General features: G+C 43.6%; 2 protein-coding genes across 4 annotated transcripts; both read left to right on the forward strand.

Moving 5' to 3' along the window:
• The first annotated feature begins 3,179 nt into the window (after positions 1-3,179).
• On the forward strand, positions 3,180-8,628 carry bcl6b (BCL6B transcription repressor). 2 transcript variants are annotated; one of them, XM_040140292.1, is made up of 12 exons: positions 3,180-3,296; positions 3,670-3,747; positions 3,875-4,083; positions 4,489-4,737; positions 4,929-5,048; positions 5,256-5,487; positions 5,646-5,857; positions 5,966-6,072; positions 6,218-6,361; positions 6,466-6,596; positions 7,300-7,437; positions 7,539-8,628. In XM_040140292.1, exons 3-12 carry the CDS (start codon positions 3,881-3,883, stop codon positions 7,677-7,679), a joined length of 1,677 nt encoding a protein of 558 aa, XP_039996226.1. In that variant the 5' UTR covers positions 3,180-3,296; positions 3,670-3,747; positions 3,875-3,880; the 3' UTR covers positions 7,680-8,628. The 2 variants fall into 2 exon arrangements, with proteins under 2 accessions (XP_039996226.1, XP_039996227.1); XM_040140293.1 differs by having other exon boundaries at positions 5,295-5,487.
• Positions 8,629-10,498: 1,870 nt separating this feature from the next.
• Positions 10,499-18,780, forward strand: slc16a13 (solute carrier family 16 member 13). Of its 2 annotated transcripts, none has more exons than XM_040140323.1 (6): positions 10,499-10,698; positions 14,006-14,236; positions 14,736-14,879; positions 15,092-15,348; positions 15,688-16,219; positions 17,301-18,780. In XM_040140323.1, the coding sequence occupies exons 2-6, from the start codon at positions 14,008-14,010 to the stop codon at positions 17,525-17,527; spliced, it is 1,389 nt and encodes a 462-aa protein (XP_039996257.1). In that variant the 5' UTR covers positions 10,499-10,698; positions 14,006-14,007; the 3' UTR covers positions 17,528-18,780. The 2 variants fall into 2 exon arrangements, with proteins under 2 accessions (XP_039996257.1, XP_039996258.1); XM_040140324.1 differs by lacking the exon at positions 10,499-10,698 and adding an exon at positions 11,189-11,284.
• The last annotated feature ends 222 nt before the right edge of the window (positions 18,781-19,002 follow it).

Below are 19,002 nucleotides of genomic sequence, written 5' to 3' on the forward strand. Positions count from 1 at the left end.
AATTGGAGCCGAAATAATATATAATTTTAGCAAGATCAGGGTATTACAGAAGGATGCATTAGTGTTATCATGTGAAACTTAATATGCATATGTATTTGCGAAAACCAAGGCAAACTGTGAAAACTGGCCGCCAAATTTATGCGTAGCGCTGAAGCAGGTCATCCTAGATTGCATCCATATTACTGAACGTTTTGGGGAAAAAATGCCACTTCAGTCAATGTTTGAAACAGAAATGATGCTAACCTCAGAAAACTGAGGGTAAATGAACTGTAACAGCATATGACTTGTTTTATATTTTTATTTAGCATTAGCTAGCTGCTGTCAAAGTCTATTTATTTTTATTGTGTTGATAGTTCAGGTTATTTTGCTTTGGGTTTTGATTGTAAATGTAACGGCTTCCCGTTGAGCATGCAGAGTTTGGTCTTGATGGGTACGTTTTCTCTGTGTACCCAGTCGTTTACCACCCTTGCCAGCAGCAGTGAATATTAGGGTCAAGTGCTTGCTTTATTACTCTGCGGTTCATGAGATGTGGGTCAACTGTCCCTCTCCCGTTTCCCCACCCTCTGTCTTCTTCCACCTCCCACTCCACCCAGCACCATGTTGGAGCCCCACTGCTTTCCCCAAGTCGCCTCTTCAGAGGAAGGGTTTCATAACTATCCTTTAGTTTGTTTAATTTCAAGTCCATCACTGCCAGTAGGGGAACAAACGACCAAGGCTGCTCCCTGGGATATCCCCGCTTCCTCCTCCTGCTCCTCCTTCCAGTAGCTCTGTGGTGTTTGCCCATATATGTTCATAGTGCTCTGCGATCGCAGGAAGAGGCAGTTCAGGCAGATCTGTTATTGTTGCAGGAGCCATCAACAGTTTGGCACTGACGGGGGGATTTGAAGTCAAAGCATGGCCTCAGTCCATACATTATCAGATAAACAATAAAGCTCTGTCCAGGCAACCAGGAACCCACATAACAGGGGGAATCCCTGTCTTTGTTCTGTTTGACAAGGAGTGGCAGCAGTTAAATAGATGTTGAGATATTTATTTGCTCATGAAATTTCAGAAAACTGACTTTGCTCCTCAGTTCAGAATTGCAGAAAGTTCATCAAAGTTTTCAATTCGACAGTCAAAAGGTTTTTTTTTAATCACAAACAGGGCCAGAGGGTCACTGATGGGCACTGACAGATGGTATAAGACGCAGGAAGTCACTATGAGCATTGCCCAGCCTTGCCAACGGGATAGACTCAATGGTTTCCGCCCATTGGTGAACCTGTTTAGTAATGTTCTCACTTTTCCTCAACCGCCCCCTCATCCGTTCTTCTCACAATGCCTGGAAGTAGCTGAGACCTACATCTCCCTCACTGTTTTCTTAATTGTTGTTTTCCTTTATGGTTTTTCCTTTTTTTTTTCATTTTAACAAAGCACACAATCGATGCAACCTCAATCCAAACAAATAAAAGCACAAGGACACACACACACGAGCTCTACACCCCATGCAAACACTTCACTTCCGTTTCACATTTTCAAAGGATTTATATCAAAATACAGTCATGTTTGATTTTTATTTCATGTTTGACTGATTAGTTTTCTGTCCATAAAAGACGTTTTATTTTATGCCCAAACTATTTTTGGTGAAATGTTTTGGACCCAATTCATGAATATTGAAGTGTCTCCTGTTTTACGTAGGTACTGTTCTCTACAATACACTTAACACCGGAAAGACAAAAAATATAAATTAGTATACTAAGTTATTTTTCAGCTTCACCACACACTATACACACTGTTATACATCGTAGAAAGAAACACCTTGAGCTGCAGCTCAAAATTCCAAAATTTTCTTTTACAGTGAAGCTGGATTGGATGCAGTACTTAATCTTAGTGATGGAAATAAAAATCATTTTTTCTGTATTAATCAAATGACCACTTTGGACAAGCTTTTTGGGCAATCAGTGCTTATCTACCAAAGGTCAACCTTGTAGATTTCTCTCCTCCTTCTCCACGGTCTCCTTGTGTGAAATACTTTGATGTGAAGGAAACAGTTCATAGTTCACTCTTGCAGTGCCTCAATTAACTGTCCTGTGCCTGCTTCTCTGTGAACCCAAGGCTTCACTCAGGATGAAGTAACTTTCCGCTTGTTTTTTAGTCATTCATGACCTCTGAGCCCTTGTCCCCTCGCTATACCCCCCCCCCCATCATTTCTCCTCCCCTGTCTTCTGCTTGCTTTATAGTTGACGGATGTCCTGCGCAGGCGTTTTCGTCCATGTCTCTGAGCAGCTTCGCAGGATGCATTCAGAAGCGTGTGTGTGTGTGTGTGTGTGTACGTGCGTGCGTGTTGGGGGGCGGGGGGCGGTTGTTGGAGGGCAGTTCCTGCACATCTGTCGGTTGCATTTCTCTCAGCCAGGGCGGGGTAAAGGTTGTTTTTCAGCACCAGGAGAAGGTGTCTCCCATCTAGAACGATCGATTTTTTCTCGCTTCCTTCCTCTCCGTCCTCATAACACAACGCCTCTGCTCTCAGGCAACAAGCCAGAAGCTTCCGGACACTGTTGTGGAGCACTTATTAATCCCTGTTTACCTGAACTAGTCAACTCAGCAATGACACAGTTTGTCTTTGAATACCATTGCTTCTTACCTTTAAGTAATGTCCTTACAAATTGGGATGGAGTACTTGAGAAATCATGCACCAACATATCAGTGAAACTTGTAATAATAATCATTTTTTAAAAATCCCTTGATAATACAGACTCTCAATGATGAAGGCATAACTTGTTTATCCAACAGTAACTTGGTCTTCCAGCTTCCTCTCAGACCATTTCCTCTGTCCTGGACAGGGGTGAAGGGTAGGAAAGCGTTGGTGGGGGAAGCCTGGTGTTCTCTGGCTTACGCCTGGATAGCTAGGCACGTACCCCATCTCCCCAAGGGTCCTCATATATATTTTTTCAGCGTGGCACACAAACACACTATGCTTTCCTGCCATTACTTCGCTCAGAGCTATGGGGGTTTAGAAAAACTAATAGCCCACTAAAAATACTTGGAGCCCGGAGCCCGGGCCGGGGCTTTTCCTGCTTTGCTTCCAGTGTACGCGTGGGCCATTGAGGAAGGAGGAAACGAGCAGCTCTGGTTGTATGGGGGCTTCCTGCACGACATTATAAAGAGTTCCCTCCCTGCAGCCTCCCCTCACAGTGTTAGTCCGAGCCAGTGGAGGCTGTGGGTGAGCCCCTGCTCCACATCTTTGATTGTAAACCGAACGCTGAGCCGAGGGGGGTTGACGTCAGCGTGGTGCACGTCAGTTCTCGTCCCTGCTGGTCGGGGTGAGTTGGAAAATGGTTTTCTCAGTATATTTTTTAAGGGGATTTCTGATAACTGCTTGCTTCGCTTGACTTTTTTCAGGATTTTTATCCGTTCTTGACTAATCCTGTGAAGTTTGGAGAAGTAACCGCCTGTGTATTAGATTTTGTCCAATAAGGCTGTCCATATTTTTTCCTTCAAATTTACATATTTACTTAAAAACCGAAGAATTTTTGATGTTTTCACATTTTAATGTCTTCATGAGCTCTCATTAATGACCACTTTGCTACATCTTGCAACTCCCTTGATACCTGCAATATTGGTAATGGTAAAGATTAAGTATTCACAGTAAATATAAAATGGATTAAGTTTTTTTTTATGTTTTTCCTCACTTAGGTACGAGTAGGGAGCTGGTCTCACCTAACAGATGTGTCTGGAACACTCCAGTCTATTTATTCTATCAGTTACACATAGGTAGGTCATTACTGTGGATCTTTTCATGCAAGGATTCAAAATTTCCATTCATGCGTTGTGACTAATTCAGATAACTGTTACATTTAAATCCCAAGTCGGACTGTGTAATCCCTTTCTTTAAACACAGATAAGCATGATGGAAGTATTGGGAGGATACAGGGTCGACAGAGACCAGGAGCTGAGGGCTGAGGGATATGTGAAGGAGTTCACTCGCCACTCCAACGATGTGCTGCTGAACCTGAACGAACTCCGGCACCGCAACATCCTGACCGACGCCACCCTGGTAGTCGGCAACGTGCACCTACGGGCGCACTGTGCTGTGCTTGTGGCCTGCAGGTGGGTACACAGGCCGAGGCATTACACAAAATAGTTCCTCTACGTTCTTATGCCATGCAGGAGGCTTCAGGCCAATGTGTTTGGTTGAAATTAACAGTATTTTTCCCTTTCTCTAATGACACACTCCTCTGTAATGTTATATCTTCCCTCTCTTTTTCCAGTTGACTCATAGTGGTTATTTGTCCCTCTAATTTTGTACTGTCTCCATCTGCCCTCAGTTCCTGCTATTTTTCATTCACTTTTTCCTGCTTTCCACTTGGGAAATCAATTTTCTTCTCCCTGTCTCTTTCCTTCCATTTCTTTTTTATTTCCCCTATCAAAAACGCTGAAATTCACCCAGATTAATGCTCAGACGAATTGCATATCTTACCTAAAATATTTCTGTCTTCCTTTCTCTCCTCTCAGTGGGTTCTTCTACTCGCTGTACTCCCGCCATGTGTTGCTGCAGGGGCGTGGTGGCAGCGGGGAGCAGCTCATGACTGTGTCTCTCCCCAACACCTTGGACCCATCCAGCGTCTCCCTGCTGCTCGAATTCATGTACACCTCTCGTCTCCCTCTGACACCAAGCATTGTCCCAGGGGTGCTCGCTGCTGCAGCCTACCTGCAGATGGACCACGTGGCCGATACCTGCAGGGATTTCATGCACCTGCACTGGTGAGGGGGCTGGAAACAACATCTGTAGTCTGTAGGAGGTGATAGTATGCACAATGCTGAGATATGAACTCAAAAGGCTTTGAATGAAAATTCCATCCACTGTAATTCAATTTGATTGATTTTAATGTTAAATCTTGCATGTTTTGGACTTGTTTTGGATTTTGGTGATTGACAGGTTCTCTGTTTTTCAGCAGGGAGAATATGAATGTAAGACACCTACGATTGGAGCTGGACTCCAGTGTGTCTGTGGCCTCTGTAGCCCCCAAAGGAGGGGACCTGCCTCATCCAGGACCAAAAGCAGGGGCAACAAGGTAAGAAAAAACAGAAAGAATTTATTGGGATGAAGGGGACAGAATTATGTTGTGGGTGTGACTCTTGTCTTTTCTACTTGCTTATTGCTTTGTTTTTTTGTTCATTGGTTTTTAATTTATCTGCTGGTACATTCATGAGTTGATTTTGGCAACTAGATTATATTAATGTGGTATGTTAACAGATTGCGTGCCTTTGTCTGTTGACAGGTTTAGCTCACTAAGGCACTTCCTTTGTTTCTCCTGCAGGGTCCCCGCGGAGGGTGGGGGCTCTCTCAAGCAAGGGGCTTTCCTGTCCTGCCAGCCCGGGTGCAAGGAGCTAAAAGGAGAGCCTGAGTCACCCCTCATGGGCACCCCCAGCCCATCTCCAGACAGCCCCGCCCGCTCCAGCTGCCATCCGAACTCTCCAGCTGAGTCCAACACCTGCAACAAGAACCTTGTGGTAGGTTTCAAATAATTAGGAAGATTGCGGTTCAACATGCTGTTGATTGTAATTCTGAAAACTAACACAAGGAGCCCTAAAGAATACGATTGTTTCCTTGAAATTTTGTTTCATAGGTAAAACTGAAGTAACATAATGTTTTTTGCTTATTCCTCCAGAGTGATACCAAAGCCACACCAGACCCAAAGGCCTGCAATTGGAAAAAATACAAGTACATCGTCCTCAACCCTCTCTGTGCTGCGACCACAGTGAAGGAAGAGGAGATGGAGGAAATCCAAAGTCAAGCATCACCCATCGAAGACAGGATGGGCTTGACACCCAAAGCCCCAGCAGAGGCGTGGTCTGGAGAAGTGCCTGGTCAGATTGATAGGTAGGAGGCGCGTACAGACTGGAATAATGAGAATTATGAGCTGAGAGAGGATAAATAAAAACAGGATGTGTATTCGCAAATCCAAATTTATGAACCTCTCTCCATCAGACAGGGGCGGGCCTCCTGCTACGAGGGTTCTGGCCGAGCCCCTCCCCTCGGGCCACCCCCCTCTGTGGATCATCCAATAGTGCCCCCCACTCACAAGGAGGGAACAGGTATTAGCCGAAAACACACATTTAAACACGTTATTTCTTAAATACTTTTACTATTTCAAATACAGACCTTCAAAGTGTAGAATCACAGTCAACTCACTGGTGTGTTAAATATATGTTTATGCTTGTATTTTGTGTGCCTCTCCAGTTTCACCCTGCACCATTTTCCCAAAACTGGACCCCACCGATCCTGAGGCTGCCCACCACAACCAACATGGAATCAAGCGGGAGAACTACTATGTGCCCTACTGTTATTCTGGCAACCTTCAAGGAACCAAGAGTACCTGCTCAGGTGAGGCTATGAAAACAGTCTCTCCCATTCTCTCTTTCTATCCTTCTCTGTCTTTGTTGTAGAAATTAAGAGCCAATACGTAACAGTGACCTTTGCTCTGGCAGGCGACAAGCCGTACCGCTGTAATGTGTGCGGCGCCCAGTTCAACCGACCGGCCAACCTGAAGACTCACTCCCGTATTCACTCGGGAGAGAAACCTTACCGCTGTGACACCTGTGGCGCTCGATTTGTTCAGGTGAGGGCTAACCCCTCTTGCGTGTGCATGTGGAATTTTTTTTATAGAGCATTCCTTAATAAAACAGGTGTCGGTCATGTTAGCAAACATTATTGTCTTCTGTCAGAGAATAAATCCTATTTGTCTCATAAAAATACCTGTAGTAGCCTTTAAGCATTGATAAATGTCAGACTGGGTTAGTTCCAAACCCAGTCTGATATTTGAATGACCTGATTCAGAATGTATCCAGTCGTTATTTCATTAAAAACAACAAACAAAACCTACAAAAGAAAAAAAAAAAAACATTCTCATGCTATGTATTATTTTGTAAAGGCAGCTGATAGATTTCTTGAATCGTACATGTAACCTTTTGGTGTGAAACTCCAAAAACAAGGGTTACCACTTGAAGAATCTAGACTCTACTGAGAAATCATGTAGTTGGATCTCAGACGATTCTTTAAACCAAATCATACAGAGAAAGGCAAAACATGTAATATTAGTGAGTGCAGTTTTCTGTTTTACTTAGAGTTTGAAATTCACGCCTAATGGTTAATGAATTTCTGTGGGTGGGCAGGAGACGCATCATACCTGACACAAGAGTTTTATTTGCGGGTTGAAGCTGATCATTTTAAGAACAAATTTTGCCTTGTCTAGCACTTTTAAATATTTTGTTCAGTTTGTCAGACCTCTCATCCTATTTGTGTGGTCTGTCTGTGTGCTATAGGTTGCCCACCTTAGGGCCCATGTCCTGATCCACACAGGTGAGAAGCCTTACCCCTGCCACACCTGTGGCACCCGCTTCCGCCACCTGCAGACCCTGAAGAGCCACCTGCGCATTCACACCGGAGAGAAGCCTTACACTGTGAGTCCGATCGCCGCCCGTTTGACCAACGGCGTATATCATGCGACATTGTCCTGTCATGACCCTGCCGTCTAACCTGCTGATTCTTCCTTGTTCTTCAGTGCGAGAAGTGTGACCTTCACTTCCGCCACAAGAGCCAGCTGCGCCTTCACCTGCGCCAGAAACACGGGGCCGTCACCAACACCAAGATCCGCTACAAGGTCCTGACCGAGCCCTATCAGCCTTTATTGCAGGCCTGCTGAAGAGGATGACCTGTGGCTCGTTAATCGCGACAAGCAGAATAATATCTGAATCATGTCTAAATCTGTTAGAAAACGTGAAATTTGGTGAAAGAATTAACTTGTGAGCAGCCTCCGCTTCAGCGAGGTCCAGCAGTTTAAAATTATAGACACTCACTTTTTGAATATGAGTTGGTAATTTATAAATTTTAAAGCACTGGTTGGATGACGAGCTTGGACTTAACGCGTAAAGTTAAAATGGATTACATTTGGAGAAAGAGATTTACAAATAATGTTGAGCGTCAGCATGATGTTGAATGAGGATTTGAGTTTGGAGCAAACATAACACACTTAATCATTACTAGTATGAATCTTATAGGTTAATTAGGAATCCTGGGTGGCTTTTCTGAGCTGGAGATGATGTTGAGCAAAGTGTTTTTGAAGGTTTGTGAAGGGATAGAAAGAAGGGAACGAGACATGGAAAGAAAGGATTTATACTACAGGTTTTTCTGTACACTGAATTTTGAAGAATTGGGGACATGTGAACTGTTTGAAAGAAAGATGAAGCAAGTTTTATTAAGGAGATAGTGATGAACTTTGGAGGTTTTGGAGTAGAATAAAATTGATTATGGGTTTGAAGCCCGGAGAAGCACTTAATCAGTGTTGAGATACTGAAACTTTCCTCTTAAATGTGTATTTAACTTAGATTTATCTTTACCTTGAGGCCTGGGGCCTGTGTGTTTTTTGAAAAAAAAAATAAAGCAAACTTAAGTATGCAGAAATATCTGCTTTTATGGTCCAAGCAGGCAAAGGACTTAGCTGTCTTGTAGTGAATATTAAATATAAAAATTAAATGATATTGTTTTCTGACATGAGAAATTTCAATGAGACGACTGTAAACAATTGGATAATTAATAATAATGTTAAATTTGTATGTGTATGAGTTCATTTGCTGGACAAAGATGGTTTTGTACAAGTTAAATTAAATCATTTTTATGTCAATTGGACTTTGGGTGTTTGGTGTCTCATTTATTTATCACACTATGACATATGTACTGTTACTTATGATGGAAAAATAAGCCAAACTCCAGAGACAGGTCTCTGTTTTCACCAAATTGTCAAAAAAAAGGTTAAAAAAAAGGTCAGAAATTGCTGAACAGCCTGCATATACTTTCAGGCTCTTGTAGCAATATAAACAGTGCTCTCTCTGCCACACTTCCCTCCTTCACCCTTTCTCCTCCCTGAACTTCCTTCCTCTCATTAACACACTCTTTCTACCCGTCTTCTGTCCCACCGTTCCCTAGATTTTGTTGTTTTTTTTTCTTCTTGGTAATGGTGTGGAAACAATGAAGCCGAGGGCACCTGTTTCCTCCAGAGTCCTAATACTTGGTACACACACTACCAGCCGGCAACACGTGTGTGAGCTGGCTGGTGCTTCCTGAAGGTGCAGGGGCGACTCTGGAGGGGCTGCAGGCTCCTGCTGAACTCTCCCACCCTCTGTCATCCCGGCTTCCTGCTTTCTGATGAGTTGTGGCTAGTGGGGCTTATTGTCCACACTCAGCAGACAAATGTTGGAAGTTTGACGGGACTTTCCAGCCCCCCCCCCCCCCGGCACTAAAAAAAAAAAAAAAGAATAGAATAGAAACTGTGAAGTAGTTTTCAGCCTTCAATTTGTCTATTTGAGGGAAATCGTACCTTTTCAGGGATCCCATCAAATCAGTTCACAAGTCATAGAGAATTTTTCAGAAAAGAGGACCGCTGTGAAGAACACAATTCAGGAAGTGAATATGACACGGGAGAACGCGTGCCACTTATTTCAAGAAGTGAGTATTACTGGGAAACCTTTAGGGATTTTATTGAAAATGTCGACATATTTCAGAGAGGGATTTCCTTCTTTCCTTAGGGCGCATAAAACAAGAATGAAGCAAACTCACAACCCTTGCACACTGTAGCCCTGCAGCCAGTTTCAGCTCTGAGTGTGTGTGTGTGTGTGTGTGTGTGTGTGTGTGTGTGTGTTACAGGCCGTACGTTGTTTCTTCGCAGCTGACACTTCTAGACCTTGTGGTTGCCTCCCTCTGGCGTTAGTCTCCTGAACAGATGGGGGGGTGGGGGTTTGTTTAGTTGGGTGGGTTAGATTTGTTTCACCATACTCTCTCTCTTAGTTTCAGTTGCATGGCAATTGAGCAAACATAGTCTGCTGATGCGGACGGGGTTATATGGTAGAAAGCCGCAGAACAAGCAAGCAAGGGGACTTTGAGTTAAAATGATCTTTTCAACCGTCAATTTGTCTTTCATGTTTGGGACCAAATTCTGTTTAAATGTGTATTATAAACACACAAGGTTTGTATTTAACATCGGAGGAGAAATGTACGGGACATAAACAATAAAGTAAAATGACTGGTAGTTATAGGCAAATATATAGTAAGTGCTCATAACATATGAAAAGCTGTCTACAGAGGCAATTGTGATGGAGATTTGCATGCTTGAGTTGATATTATGGAAACTTCATGGCAAATATGACCAATGTGGGGGGCGAGGGTGAGTGGTGTCGGGTGAAAACCAGCAGAGTGAAGCTTTTATTAGGCTCAGGACCGTTAAATTAATTCCTTTTTATCAGTCAGTTGGACTTTGGGTGTTTGGTGTCTCATTTATTTATCATACTAAGACATATGTACTGTTATTTATGATGGAAAAATAAGCCAATATCCAGAAACAGGTCTCTGTTTTCACCAAATTGTCAAAAAAAGGTTAAAAAAAAAAGGTCAGAAATTGCTGAACAGCCTGCATATACTTCCAGGCTCTCTTAGCGATATCACCAGTGCTCCCTCTCTCTCTCTCTGCCACACTTCCCTCCCTCGGCCGCTCTCCTCCCCAGCACTTCCTTCCTCCCTTTAACGTGCGTCGAACATCTCCTCCGCCGCTCATGGCGACGCCGCCTCCGCCTCCGCTCCGCGTTAGCTGCTCACCGCGGGAGAACCTGGGAGGCCGCGGATCGTGCGCCGCTCCGGCGAAGAGCTGCGACGGACGGGGCCCCGGGGCGAGGGTGAGTGGCGTCGAGCGAAAACCAGCGAAGAGAGGCTCGACTTAGGCTTAGGACCGTCTGCGGAGCTGCGAATAGAAACGGTCGTGCGTTATCTTCGCGGTTTTTTTTTTTGTTTTGTTTTTTTCAGTTAAACGCACCTACATCCAGGGACAGTCCGCTCCATTAGTCTCAAGGGGATTCACTAAGTCACGGGTTATGAAACGGTTCATTTTTAACAGCAAGCGTTTATCATAACTTCACTCACTGCCGCTGCAGCCGAGACCTTGTTGGCAAAAATTTCAAAATCGATCTAGAAAAAAAAAAAAAAATTCTGAAATACGCTGGCATGACAAATCTATCGTAAAGTATATGTACACAAAAATATCTGTACATATTTCCGGACAATGTAACTTGTTTTGTTTGTCCACATTGAGCCGCGGGTGAGCGCCAGTGCGCAAGCGCCGCGTGGAGCCCGCGTCACTCACGCGGAGTTCTCGTCGAGAGGGGCCGCGTGCACGCGCTTCGGTGCGCGCCCACGACTCTCTACCCCGCGCGGTGACCGGCGGGGGAAGCTGACCGAGTGCCTCTGAGCCGCAGGTGTTTGCAGGTGCGTGCGGTCATCCTCTTGTAGCCGGGCGCATATGCGGCCAATACGCATTCACGATTTGGCCTCAGCAAACTAACTAATTAATCGAGCAACCGCATTTAGATTAATACTCAAATGGTTGTTTTTTGTTTGTCTTTTTTTTTTAAGTGCTGTGCACAAGTGCGAATTTAGCTGAGGCAGTATATTGTATACAGCAAAAAAACAAAAAACAAAACATTTATAAATGAATAAACAAATTGCTTTATTGCAGACACAGAGCATTGAACAGAGAAGTGCTTAGTTTATTTGTTTGTGACTTTTAAACCAGTGTAAAAGTTGAGCTTTTACTGAAATAAAAATAACTCAAAGTGTTCATACTACGGATACTAAATTATATATGAAGCACAAAATTTAAAAGTCACTCTAACAAAGTCTGCAGCCAGGATTGTAAATCTTTAGTCCCTCCAACATCTCCCTGACAACATATTTATATTATTCATTCAGTTAACTGCACAACTATATTTTCTATGAATTAAATTTTTTTTTTTTTCTATGGATTTTATGAATAAAATTCTTGTGGAGAAACACTGACTCTTTTATTTTTTGTTTGCAAAAGAGTACTCAAATTGAAACCTAAAAAATACTGGAACTAGAAAAGTATGGGGGGGGGCAAAAATACCTTCTCCATCTTAAATGCAGAGTTGCTGGCTTCACTTCCCACATTGGGTTCCCACAGAAAAACAAATATTTGGCAAAGTAAAACTTGCAGACAAGCAAATCACACGATCATAGTGTGAAACCCTCTATTGTCCCGCAGATTTTGCCCCAGTGAAATCCGGTGTCGGGGAGCCTCCTGCACCAACAGAAGTGCAGCATTAAGATGCACAAACAGTCACCAGATCAAAGTGAAACGCGGACTGTTCCTGAGTTACTGTTGTATTCGGTGAAGTTTTTAGTTTCACTGCTTTGTGAGCATCAAGTCTTTAAAGGTTATGTGTGTCTGAGAGTGCGTTAGCCGCGAATTCTTGGAATTCTTGCAGCGGTGAAGTGAGTTGGGTAGGTTTTGAAATGGATCCGGTTACTTTGCTACTTGTTGCTTTGGCATGTTTTTCAGCTCTCTAGTCAAACTCACTCAAATTAAGCAACAGAGGAGAAAATACTGCTCAACCAGCGGCACAAATAACCCAAATTTTTGTCCGATTTTACACAGTTTACTTGTAACAATATGTACAGTAGTAAAAAGTGAACCGTTACCATCACTTAAGAAGTGTTCAGGCTTGAGTACAATATTATGTTTTTAAGTTTCTGTCAAACGGTTGACTTTTTTCGGGGTAAAGCTGCAGTTGACATAAAAACAACTGCAGGAAAAATAAAACAAAATATATGCTTGTTGAGAAAACTTAAAAAGAAAACAAAAGCTGAGGCACTAGACAGTGGCAGCCTTTCTTTTTTTTTTTTTTTTATGTTGGTGAGCTGATGAGTCACATCAAAGAGGAGGCACAGTTTCCAGGAAACCTCACAGCAGCAGCTGATCGCTGATTTGAAACAACAGCCAAAGTGAAAAGGGAGAAAATTCCTCTAGAGATTCAGGTCACAGAAACTCCGTAACGAGAGCGCGGGGGCTGCTAAAGTTGAAGAGGAACCTCAGTGCTGTTTGCGTTTCAGCTTTCTCTAAAAGAGGACGCATCATGTGACCAGCTTGTTTCTGTCAGCAGCGTGAGACGTGCTTGAGGAGAACGTTTTCTCCTAAAAGTTAGCAATAATGTGATCACGGTGTCGTTTTAGGGAAGCGAAAAGGGTGTGTTATTTCTGATTTTTAAATGCCAGAAACCAGCAGTAAGATAAGGTATTTCTGTATCTGTGGTGTGTGTGTGTGTGTGTGTGTGTGTGTGTGTGTGTGTGTGTGTGTGGGCGAATGGATGCTTGAGCTGTGCAGAAGATTTCTCTTTCCTACCAGGAAATTGTTTGGCTGTAGTGGTAGGCCATCCAGAGCCTGACGCATTTAGTCTTGTGATCATTTTAGATGCCTGCCTAAGCAGTCACCACACCGAATTCAGTGGCTTTTGCTGTTGGAAATAGCCGTCTGCTCCCCCCCCCCCAAAGCTTCATGTTATATTTCGGTGCATTTTCATTTCTTAAGATGTTAGCGGAGGCGGCTTTGTTTCAGGCTCCTCTGCTATAAAAACATTGCACGAAACCCTGCAGTTGTATTTAAAAAATGAGCTGTGAGAACAGAAGCATTTTGTGATTATTTTTAACCTTCTGAGAGTGTACTTTAGCAATTAGTCAGTGTCGGACATCACACATGTAAATTTTCTGGTTAACAGAAACTTATAAAGGTGCAACAGACCTAATTAATCATTCATAAACATCTAAAAGGTGTCAACCTTGCACCAAATGCTGAAAGAGACATATGTGTATTTGCAGAGTGAGCTACAGAGGGGTCCAAAAGCCCATGAACGTTCACCTCTGCCTTATATCTTGTTCTCAAATGGAGGGCAACTTGTTAAGCAGCCTACTCACACTTACATGGTCCAACCAGGGACTTTATTGGCCTGTGGGAAGTTAATGATTATGGCTCCTGACAACCACAGAGAGGATCTGAGACTTGTTCTCGCTAAAGGAGAGGAGGGTGCTAACACTTGCATTCCTTCCTGACGTCTGGACTTCTTTTTTCTCCTCACTCGGCTTCTACACCGACCTGCATTTTATTTTATTTTTACTCTGATCACTCTGTTTTAGACATGGCCAACAGCAAGCCCAAAGCAGAGAGCCGGCGCGATGAAGCCGAGGGACCGGATGGAGGCTGGGGCTGGGTGCTGGTCGGTGCCCTGTTCGTCAGCACGAGCCTCGTGTTCGGCCTGATGCGTAGCCTGGGGATCTTCTTTGTGGAGTTTGTCCAGTACTTTGAGCAGAGCGCTCAGGCCATCTCCTGGATCTCTTCAACAGGCCTGGCAGCACAGCAGTTCTTCAGTGAGTCCCTAGTGCGTCTTTAAGTATGAATGATGAACGGTTATTTTCATTATCCATGAATGTGTTGATTACTTTTGCAATGAATCTCATAATAAAGGCAATACACAGTCAGAAAACTGTGAAGCATGTCAATAAAGAGAAGCAACTTACAATTCAAAGAAGGATTTTTATTTCAAGCTGAGTCATTATATGTATGTATGTGTGTGTGTATATTTGTGTGTGTGTGTGTGTGTGTGTATATATATATATATATATATATATATATATATATATATATATATATATATATATATATATATATATATATATATTTGTTTATTTATATGTGTGTGTGTGTGTATGTATATGTATGTATATGTATACGTGTGTGTGTGTGTCAGGCAGAGTTTTGGAGTAATATGTATAAAATGTAGTTTGTAGGTTTATTGCAGTTATTTGGCCTCATGCTAAAAAGTCTAAAAGTGACCAATGGAGACACCTGGATGCGTTTGTTTTGCAGGTCCTCTGGGTGCAGCGCTTTGTAATGCATATGATGCCCGGGTGGTAGTGATGACGGGGGGGGTTCTTGCTGCACTGGGCCTCATACTAGCCTCGCAGGCCACCTGCCTTGTTCATCTCTACCTCACTATGGGTGTCATTTCAGGTAATATATCTGAAAGTGTTACAATAACAATCAAAATAACAGGTTTAATTCCTTTTCCTATGGGACAGTTGGATTAGAAAACATTCCCTGTTTACTTTTAGATGCTTTTCTGAGCAGGTCATCTTTGTTTTCCTTGTTAACTGCTTAACTAGTCACTTGCAGGTCAACAAACGGAACCCCTCACAGATTACCTTCCTTCCCCTCGCCTCCAGGTCTGGGCTGGGGGCTGGTCTTCACTCCCATGGTGGCCACTGTCATGGCGAACTTCACACGGCGCCGCACCCTGGCGTTGGGTCTGGCGTTCTCCAGCATCGGCCTTTCCTCCTTCGCTTTCAACCCCCTCTTCCAGCTTCTGGTGGAGATGTACGCCTGGCGAGGGGCCCTGCTGATTCTGGGGGGCCTCAGCCTCAACATTGTGCCCTGTGGGGCTCTCATCCGTCCACAGCGACGCCCTAAAGCCCCAGAAAAGGTGGGACAAGACTCTGCTGTCTTCACTTGTTGGATCAGCTCATAGATAAACAGCAGGGGAGCTGGATTCAGTTCAAGATTCAGTAAATGATTTCTATGGAGTGATTCTACTGTGCGTAGTATGAAGTTAAAAAACACATTTTCTCACCCACCTTCGGTTGTATCTTAGCCTGGTGTCATACCACCAACTCACTGCTAATATAAATAGTTCTGATGACGCGCTCATAGAGGTAGGAAAGGGCAAAAGAGAGAAGGAAAAAGAAGGATTTATAGTTAGGTCATGAACAGACAGGAATAATGAAGATGAGGCTCATCATTTCCTTCTTCTGCTTCTCTTCAGGTGGATTCAGAGAGCATGTCATCATGTGCTGCAGTGCTGCGGCGAGTCTCCTCCTACCTGGAGCTGCAGCTGCTCTTTGAGAGGCCTTATGTCACCTACACCTCAGCCATCACTCTTCTTAACGTCGGCTACTTTGTTCCATATTTCCACCTGGTGGCCCACAGCCGCCAAGCCGGCTTCTCAGAGTACCAGGCCGCTTTCGTCATGTCGGCCGCCGGCGTTACAGACATTTTCGGCCGCGTGGTGTCAGGCTGGTTCTCTGACCTGGGACACTTTCGGCTGATCCATCTACTGAGCTTGTGGACAACGCTGGCGGGACTGTTCATCATGCTGCTGCCCGTCAGCTCCTTGTCCGGTTCTTACGCTGCACTGGTGGTGATCAGCCTCCTCTACGGCTTCTGCTCGGGGGCTCTGACCTCTTTGGCTTTCGCGGTGGTGCCCATGATTGTGGGTGTGGAGCGCATGATGGGGGCCCTTGGGCTGCTGCAGCTCATCGAGAGCATCGCGGGACTGCTGGGGACACCTCTGTCAGGTAGGAGCAGATTTAGGGAGCAGATTGAGATGTTGCAATATTTTAATACACAGTATCTCCCAATCTAGGTCATGTCAGCTTGTTTCATGTTATCTGAACTGACCTATATCAGTCCCTAAACACAAGTGGACAAACTGAAACTTGAAGTAGTCAAACATTAACCGGAGAAATGCAGGTCAGCCAGTGCTCCTACCTCTTATTTTTTTACACACCTGGTCAGTGTAGGCGAGCGTCCGCTGCATTGTGTCCTCGGATGGTGATGGTAACACTATGTCATCTGCGTACAGAAGTATACTTCCACATATTAGCCCACAATCTAAAAATGTAATTTCTCTGGCCAAATCATTTACATAAATTGCAGGTAATGCGGGGGACAAAGCATCAGCTGCTTTCACCCCCGAAGAGGTTCGGAAACCAGTTTGTATGATACTCTTTCAATCTCACACACGCTACGGGCTGTAAAGCCCTTTCTATTCAGCCCATACTCAATATGTTTATAAGCTAAAAGATCCATATTGATCATGTCAAAAGTCTCCTGAAAGTCAATAAAACAGGCACACGTTGACTTGTTTTCACTAATGCTGTTTGTTATGATTGCAAACACAGGGATATGATCAAGACGTGACCTTGACTTATGAAACCCATTTTGCGCCTCCACGAGGAGCCGTTCTTTTTCTAAATACAACATAGGGCTCTCATTAGGTTTAGTTGGAATACAGCTTGTAAACTGTGCTCTAACTCTCAGCAGGAAACCAAATAAGCGCATGTATTTCACAAAATGTCGACTCTACCTCTAGAGGGATCAAAATGTCAGGCTAATAAGACCCCGCATGTAATCTGGACTTCTTCTTATATCCATTGTATTGACTCTTTTTCGTAATAAGCATGAGGCTAACATTGTGCACTTTACTGAGGTTCTTCATAGTTTTCATCAGTTTTATTTGCACCCTTATGTTCTTGATCTCACTGTCAATTTAGGTGATTCTTACGCTTGGCATGCAAAGCCTTTGTGCCCTTTTGTCCATGGGCTCTGTGTTTTAATGGAATTATCTTTTTATTTCTCCTGTGTCCACGTCCTCAGGGCTGCTCAAGGACATCACCGGCAACTACATCGCCTCTTTCATGGTATCGGGCAGTTTCCTCATTCTCAGTACTATGACCATGGCCACTCTTCCTCGCTACTTCTCCTGCACGGATCCACCGGCCCCTCAACGACGTTCCCATGACGACAAAGATAAGAGATTACGTTCGGAGTTAGAACAGATCAATAGTTCGCCCTGTGACGTGAGTCACGGAGGAGCTCAGTGATCTGGCTGGATAACCCTCAAGACTTGTGTAAGTTAATGGTTCAAGAGCCTTGTTAATAGTCTTCTAACCAGCCAGTATAACGGTGGTGCCTACTTGCAGACACTTCCAATTAGTATGCAATATACCTCAGGCAACATATCGGGGCCAATGAGTTGATCACTGTTATACATCGTAGCCTCAGTTTTATGTTTAGGCCAGTTCCCTTTACCTAAAAGAAAATCTAGGCATGGAAATATTTCATTTACAACGTAACAGTGTTGCATTTGACGCACAGGACTGCACGCAAGGTTGTCCAACCGTGGATGACAATGCTACTACACGCCATCGAGTTGGCACACTCTGCATACTTGACTGAAGAAACCGAGAAGGAGCTGTTTTATTATCTTAACGTGATATGTGAATCTGACTTGTTCTGTCTCGAGAAAGTTGCTGTAAGACTGACAAGTATATCGTAATATATGGTGCACTTACAAAATTAATCTTAAAACCTTCTCTATTCTGATTTAAACTATTCTTTTAACGAAGCACACTACATTTAGCGCTATTGCAAATAGTGGTGTTTTCCAGTTAGACGACAGTGTTTCACTCAGCCTTCCTGATGATTGTTGGTCTTTACACTTCTGTTTAATTTGTGGATGCAGATTTATGGATTAAAGAAAGTAAATTTCTGAATAATTAGCAGCACCACACTGTTAACACTGATTTACTAGGAGCACAAGGATAGCTCTGAAAGCAGTGCACCAGAACTGTTCTCCCTCTCAGCCTCAGGAATTTCACTTTGCGTCAGTGTTAAAGCGCTGGGCAGGACTACAGGACTGTTATTTCCCAAGTGCATTTTCTGATTATACATGATAGTACATAAGCACCTTGTACTTTTGTAATCCATGAACCAAGACTGCCTTTGTCAACCTGAAATGTTTGGCTTTGCGAACAGCTGAATGAACACCAGATTTGCAGGCGGGACAGGACCTGGTCACGGTGACCTGCTGGTTACTGACATACTGATTTCAGGGTCCTTGCGGTGCAAAGCGCGTTTGACCGAGTATGACCGTTCACCTTACTGGCAGCTACTGAACACTGGAGATTCAGTAATTGTTTAAAAGTGGAAAATGTTCTTAATGAGATATTTTTTCCTTGATTTGACGCTGTTACCCTCTAGTCTTAAATGTACTACTCAAACATCCTGCAGTTTGTCTTATATGTTAAAATGTGGTATTTTGTGCTCAATTTGGATTAAAAAGCATTGTATTATTTTTTTTTAATGTGTCTTTACTTTTAGTATTTTGTGTGTCTGTCTTTGACATGTTTAACAAGCAGGTCCTCTGTGGCAATATCACCGACAACCTTTTGCTTAAATGATGGCTCCCTCTGCTGGGGATTTCTACACTTGAACTCTAAGCCTACTATTGTGTATCACCTACAAGCGTGAACCTTGACTTGTAATTCTTCACTCATTTCGCATGTAAAGTTTAAAA

Source organism: Xiphias gladius, chromosome 12 (genome assembly GCF_016859285.1).
Source record: "Xiphias gladius isolate SHS-SW01 ecotype Sanya breed wild chromosome 12, ASM1685928v1, whole genome shotgun sequence".
Classification (NCBI taxonomy): Eukaryota; Metazoa; Chordata; class Actinopteri; order Istiophoriformes; family Xiphiidae; genus Xiphias; species Xiphias gladius.

Bases quoted from the DNA above. Each gene is read 5' to 3' on its own strand.
- bcl6b (XM_040140292.1), top strand. From the start codon at position 3,881: ATGATGGAAGTATTGGGAGGATACAGGGTCGACAGAGACCAGGAGCTG. The intron at 6,073-6,217 runs GTATTAGCCGAA...GTGCCTCTCCAG, and splicing joins CACTCACAAGGAGGGAACAG to TTTCACCCTGCACCATTTTC. The intron at 6,597-7,299 runs GTGAGGGCTAAC...TGTGTGCTATAG, and splicing joins GTGGCGCTCGATTTGTTCAG to GTTGCCCACCTTAGGGCCCA.
- slc16a13 (XM_040140323.1), top strand. From the start codon at position 14,008: ATGGCCAACAGCAAGCCCAAAGCAGAGAGCCGGCGCGATGAAGCCGAG. The intron at 14,237-14,735 runs GTGAGTCCCTAG...TTTGTTTTGCAG, and splicing joins GGCAGCACAGCAGTTCTTCA to GTCCTCTGGGTGCAGCGCTT. The intron at 15,349-15,687 runs GTGGGACAAGAC...GCTTCTCTTCAG, and splicing joins GCCCTAAAGCCCCAGAAAAG to GTGGATTCAGAGAGCATGTC.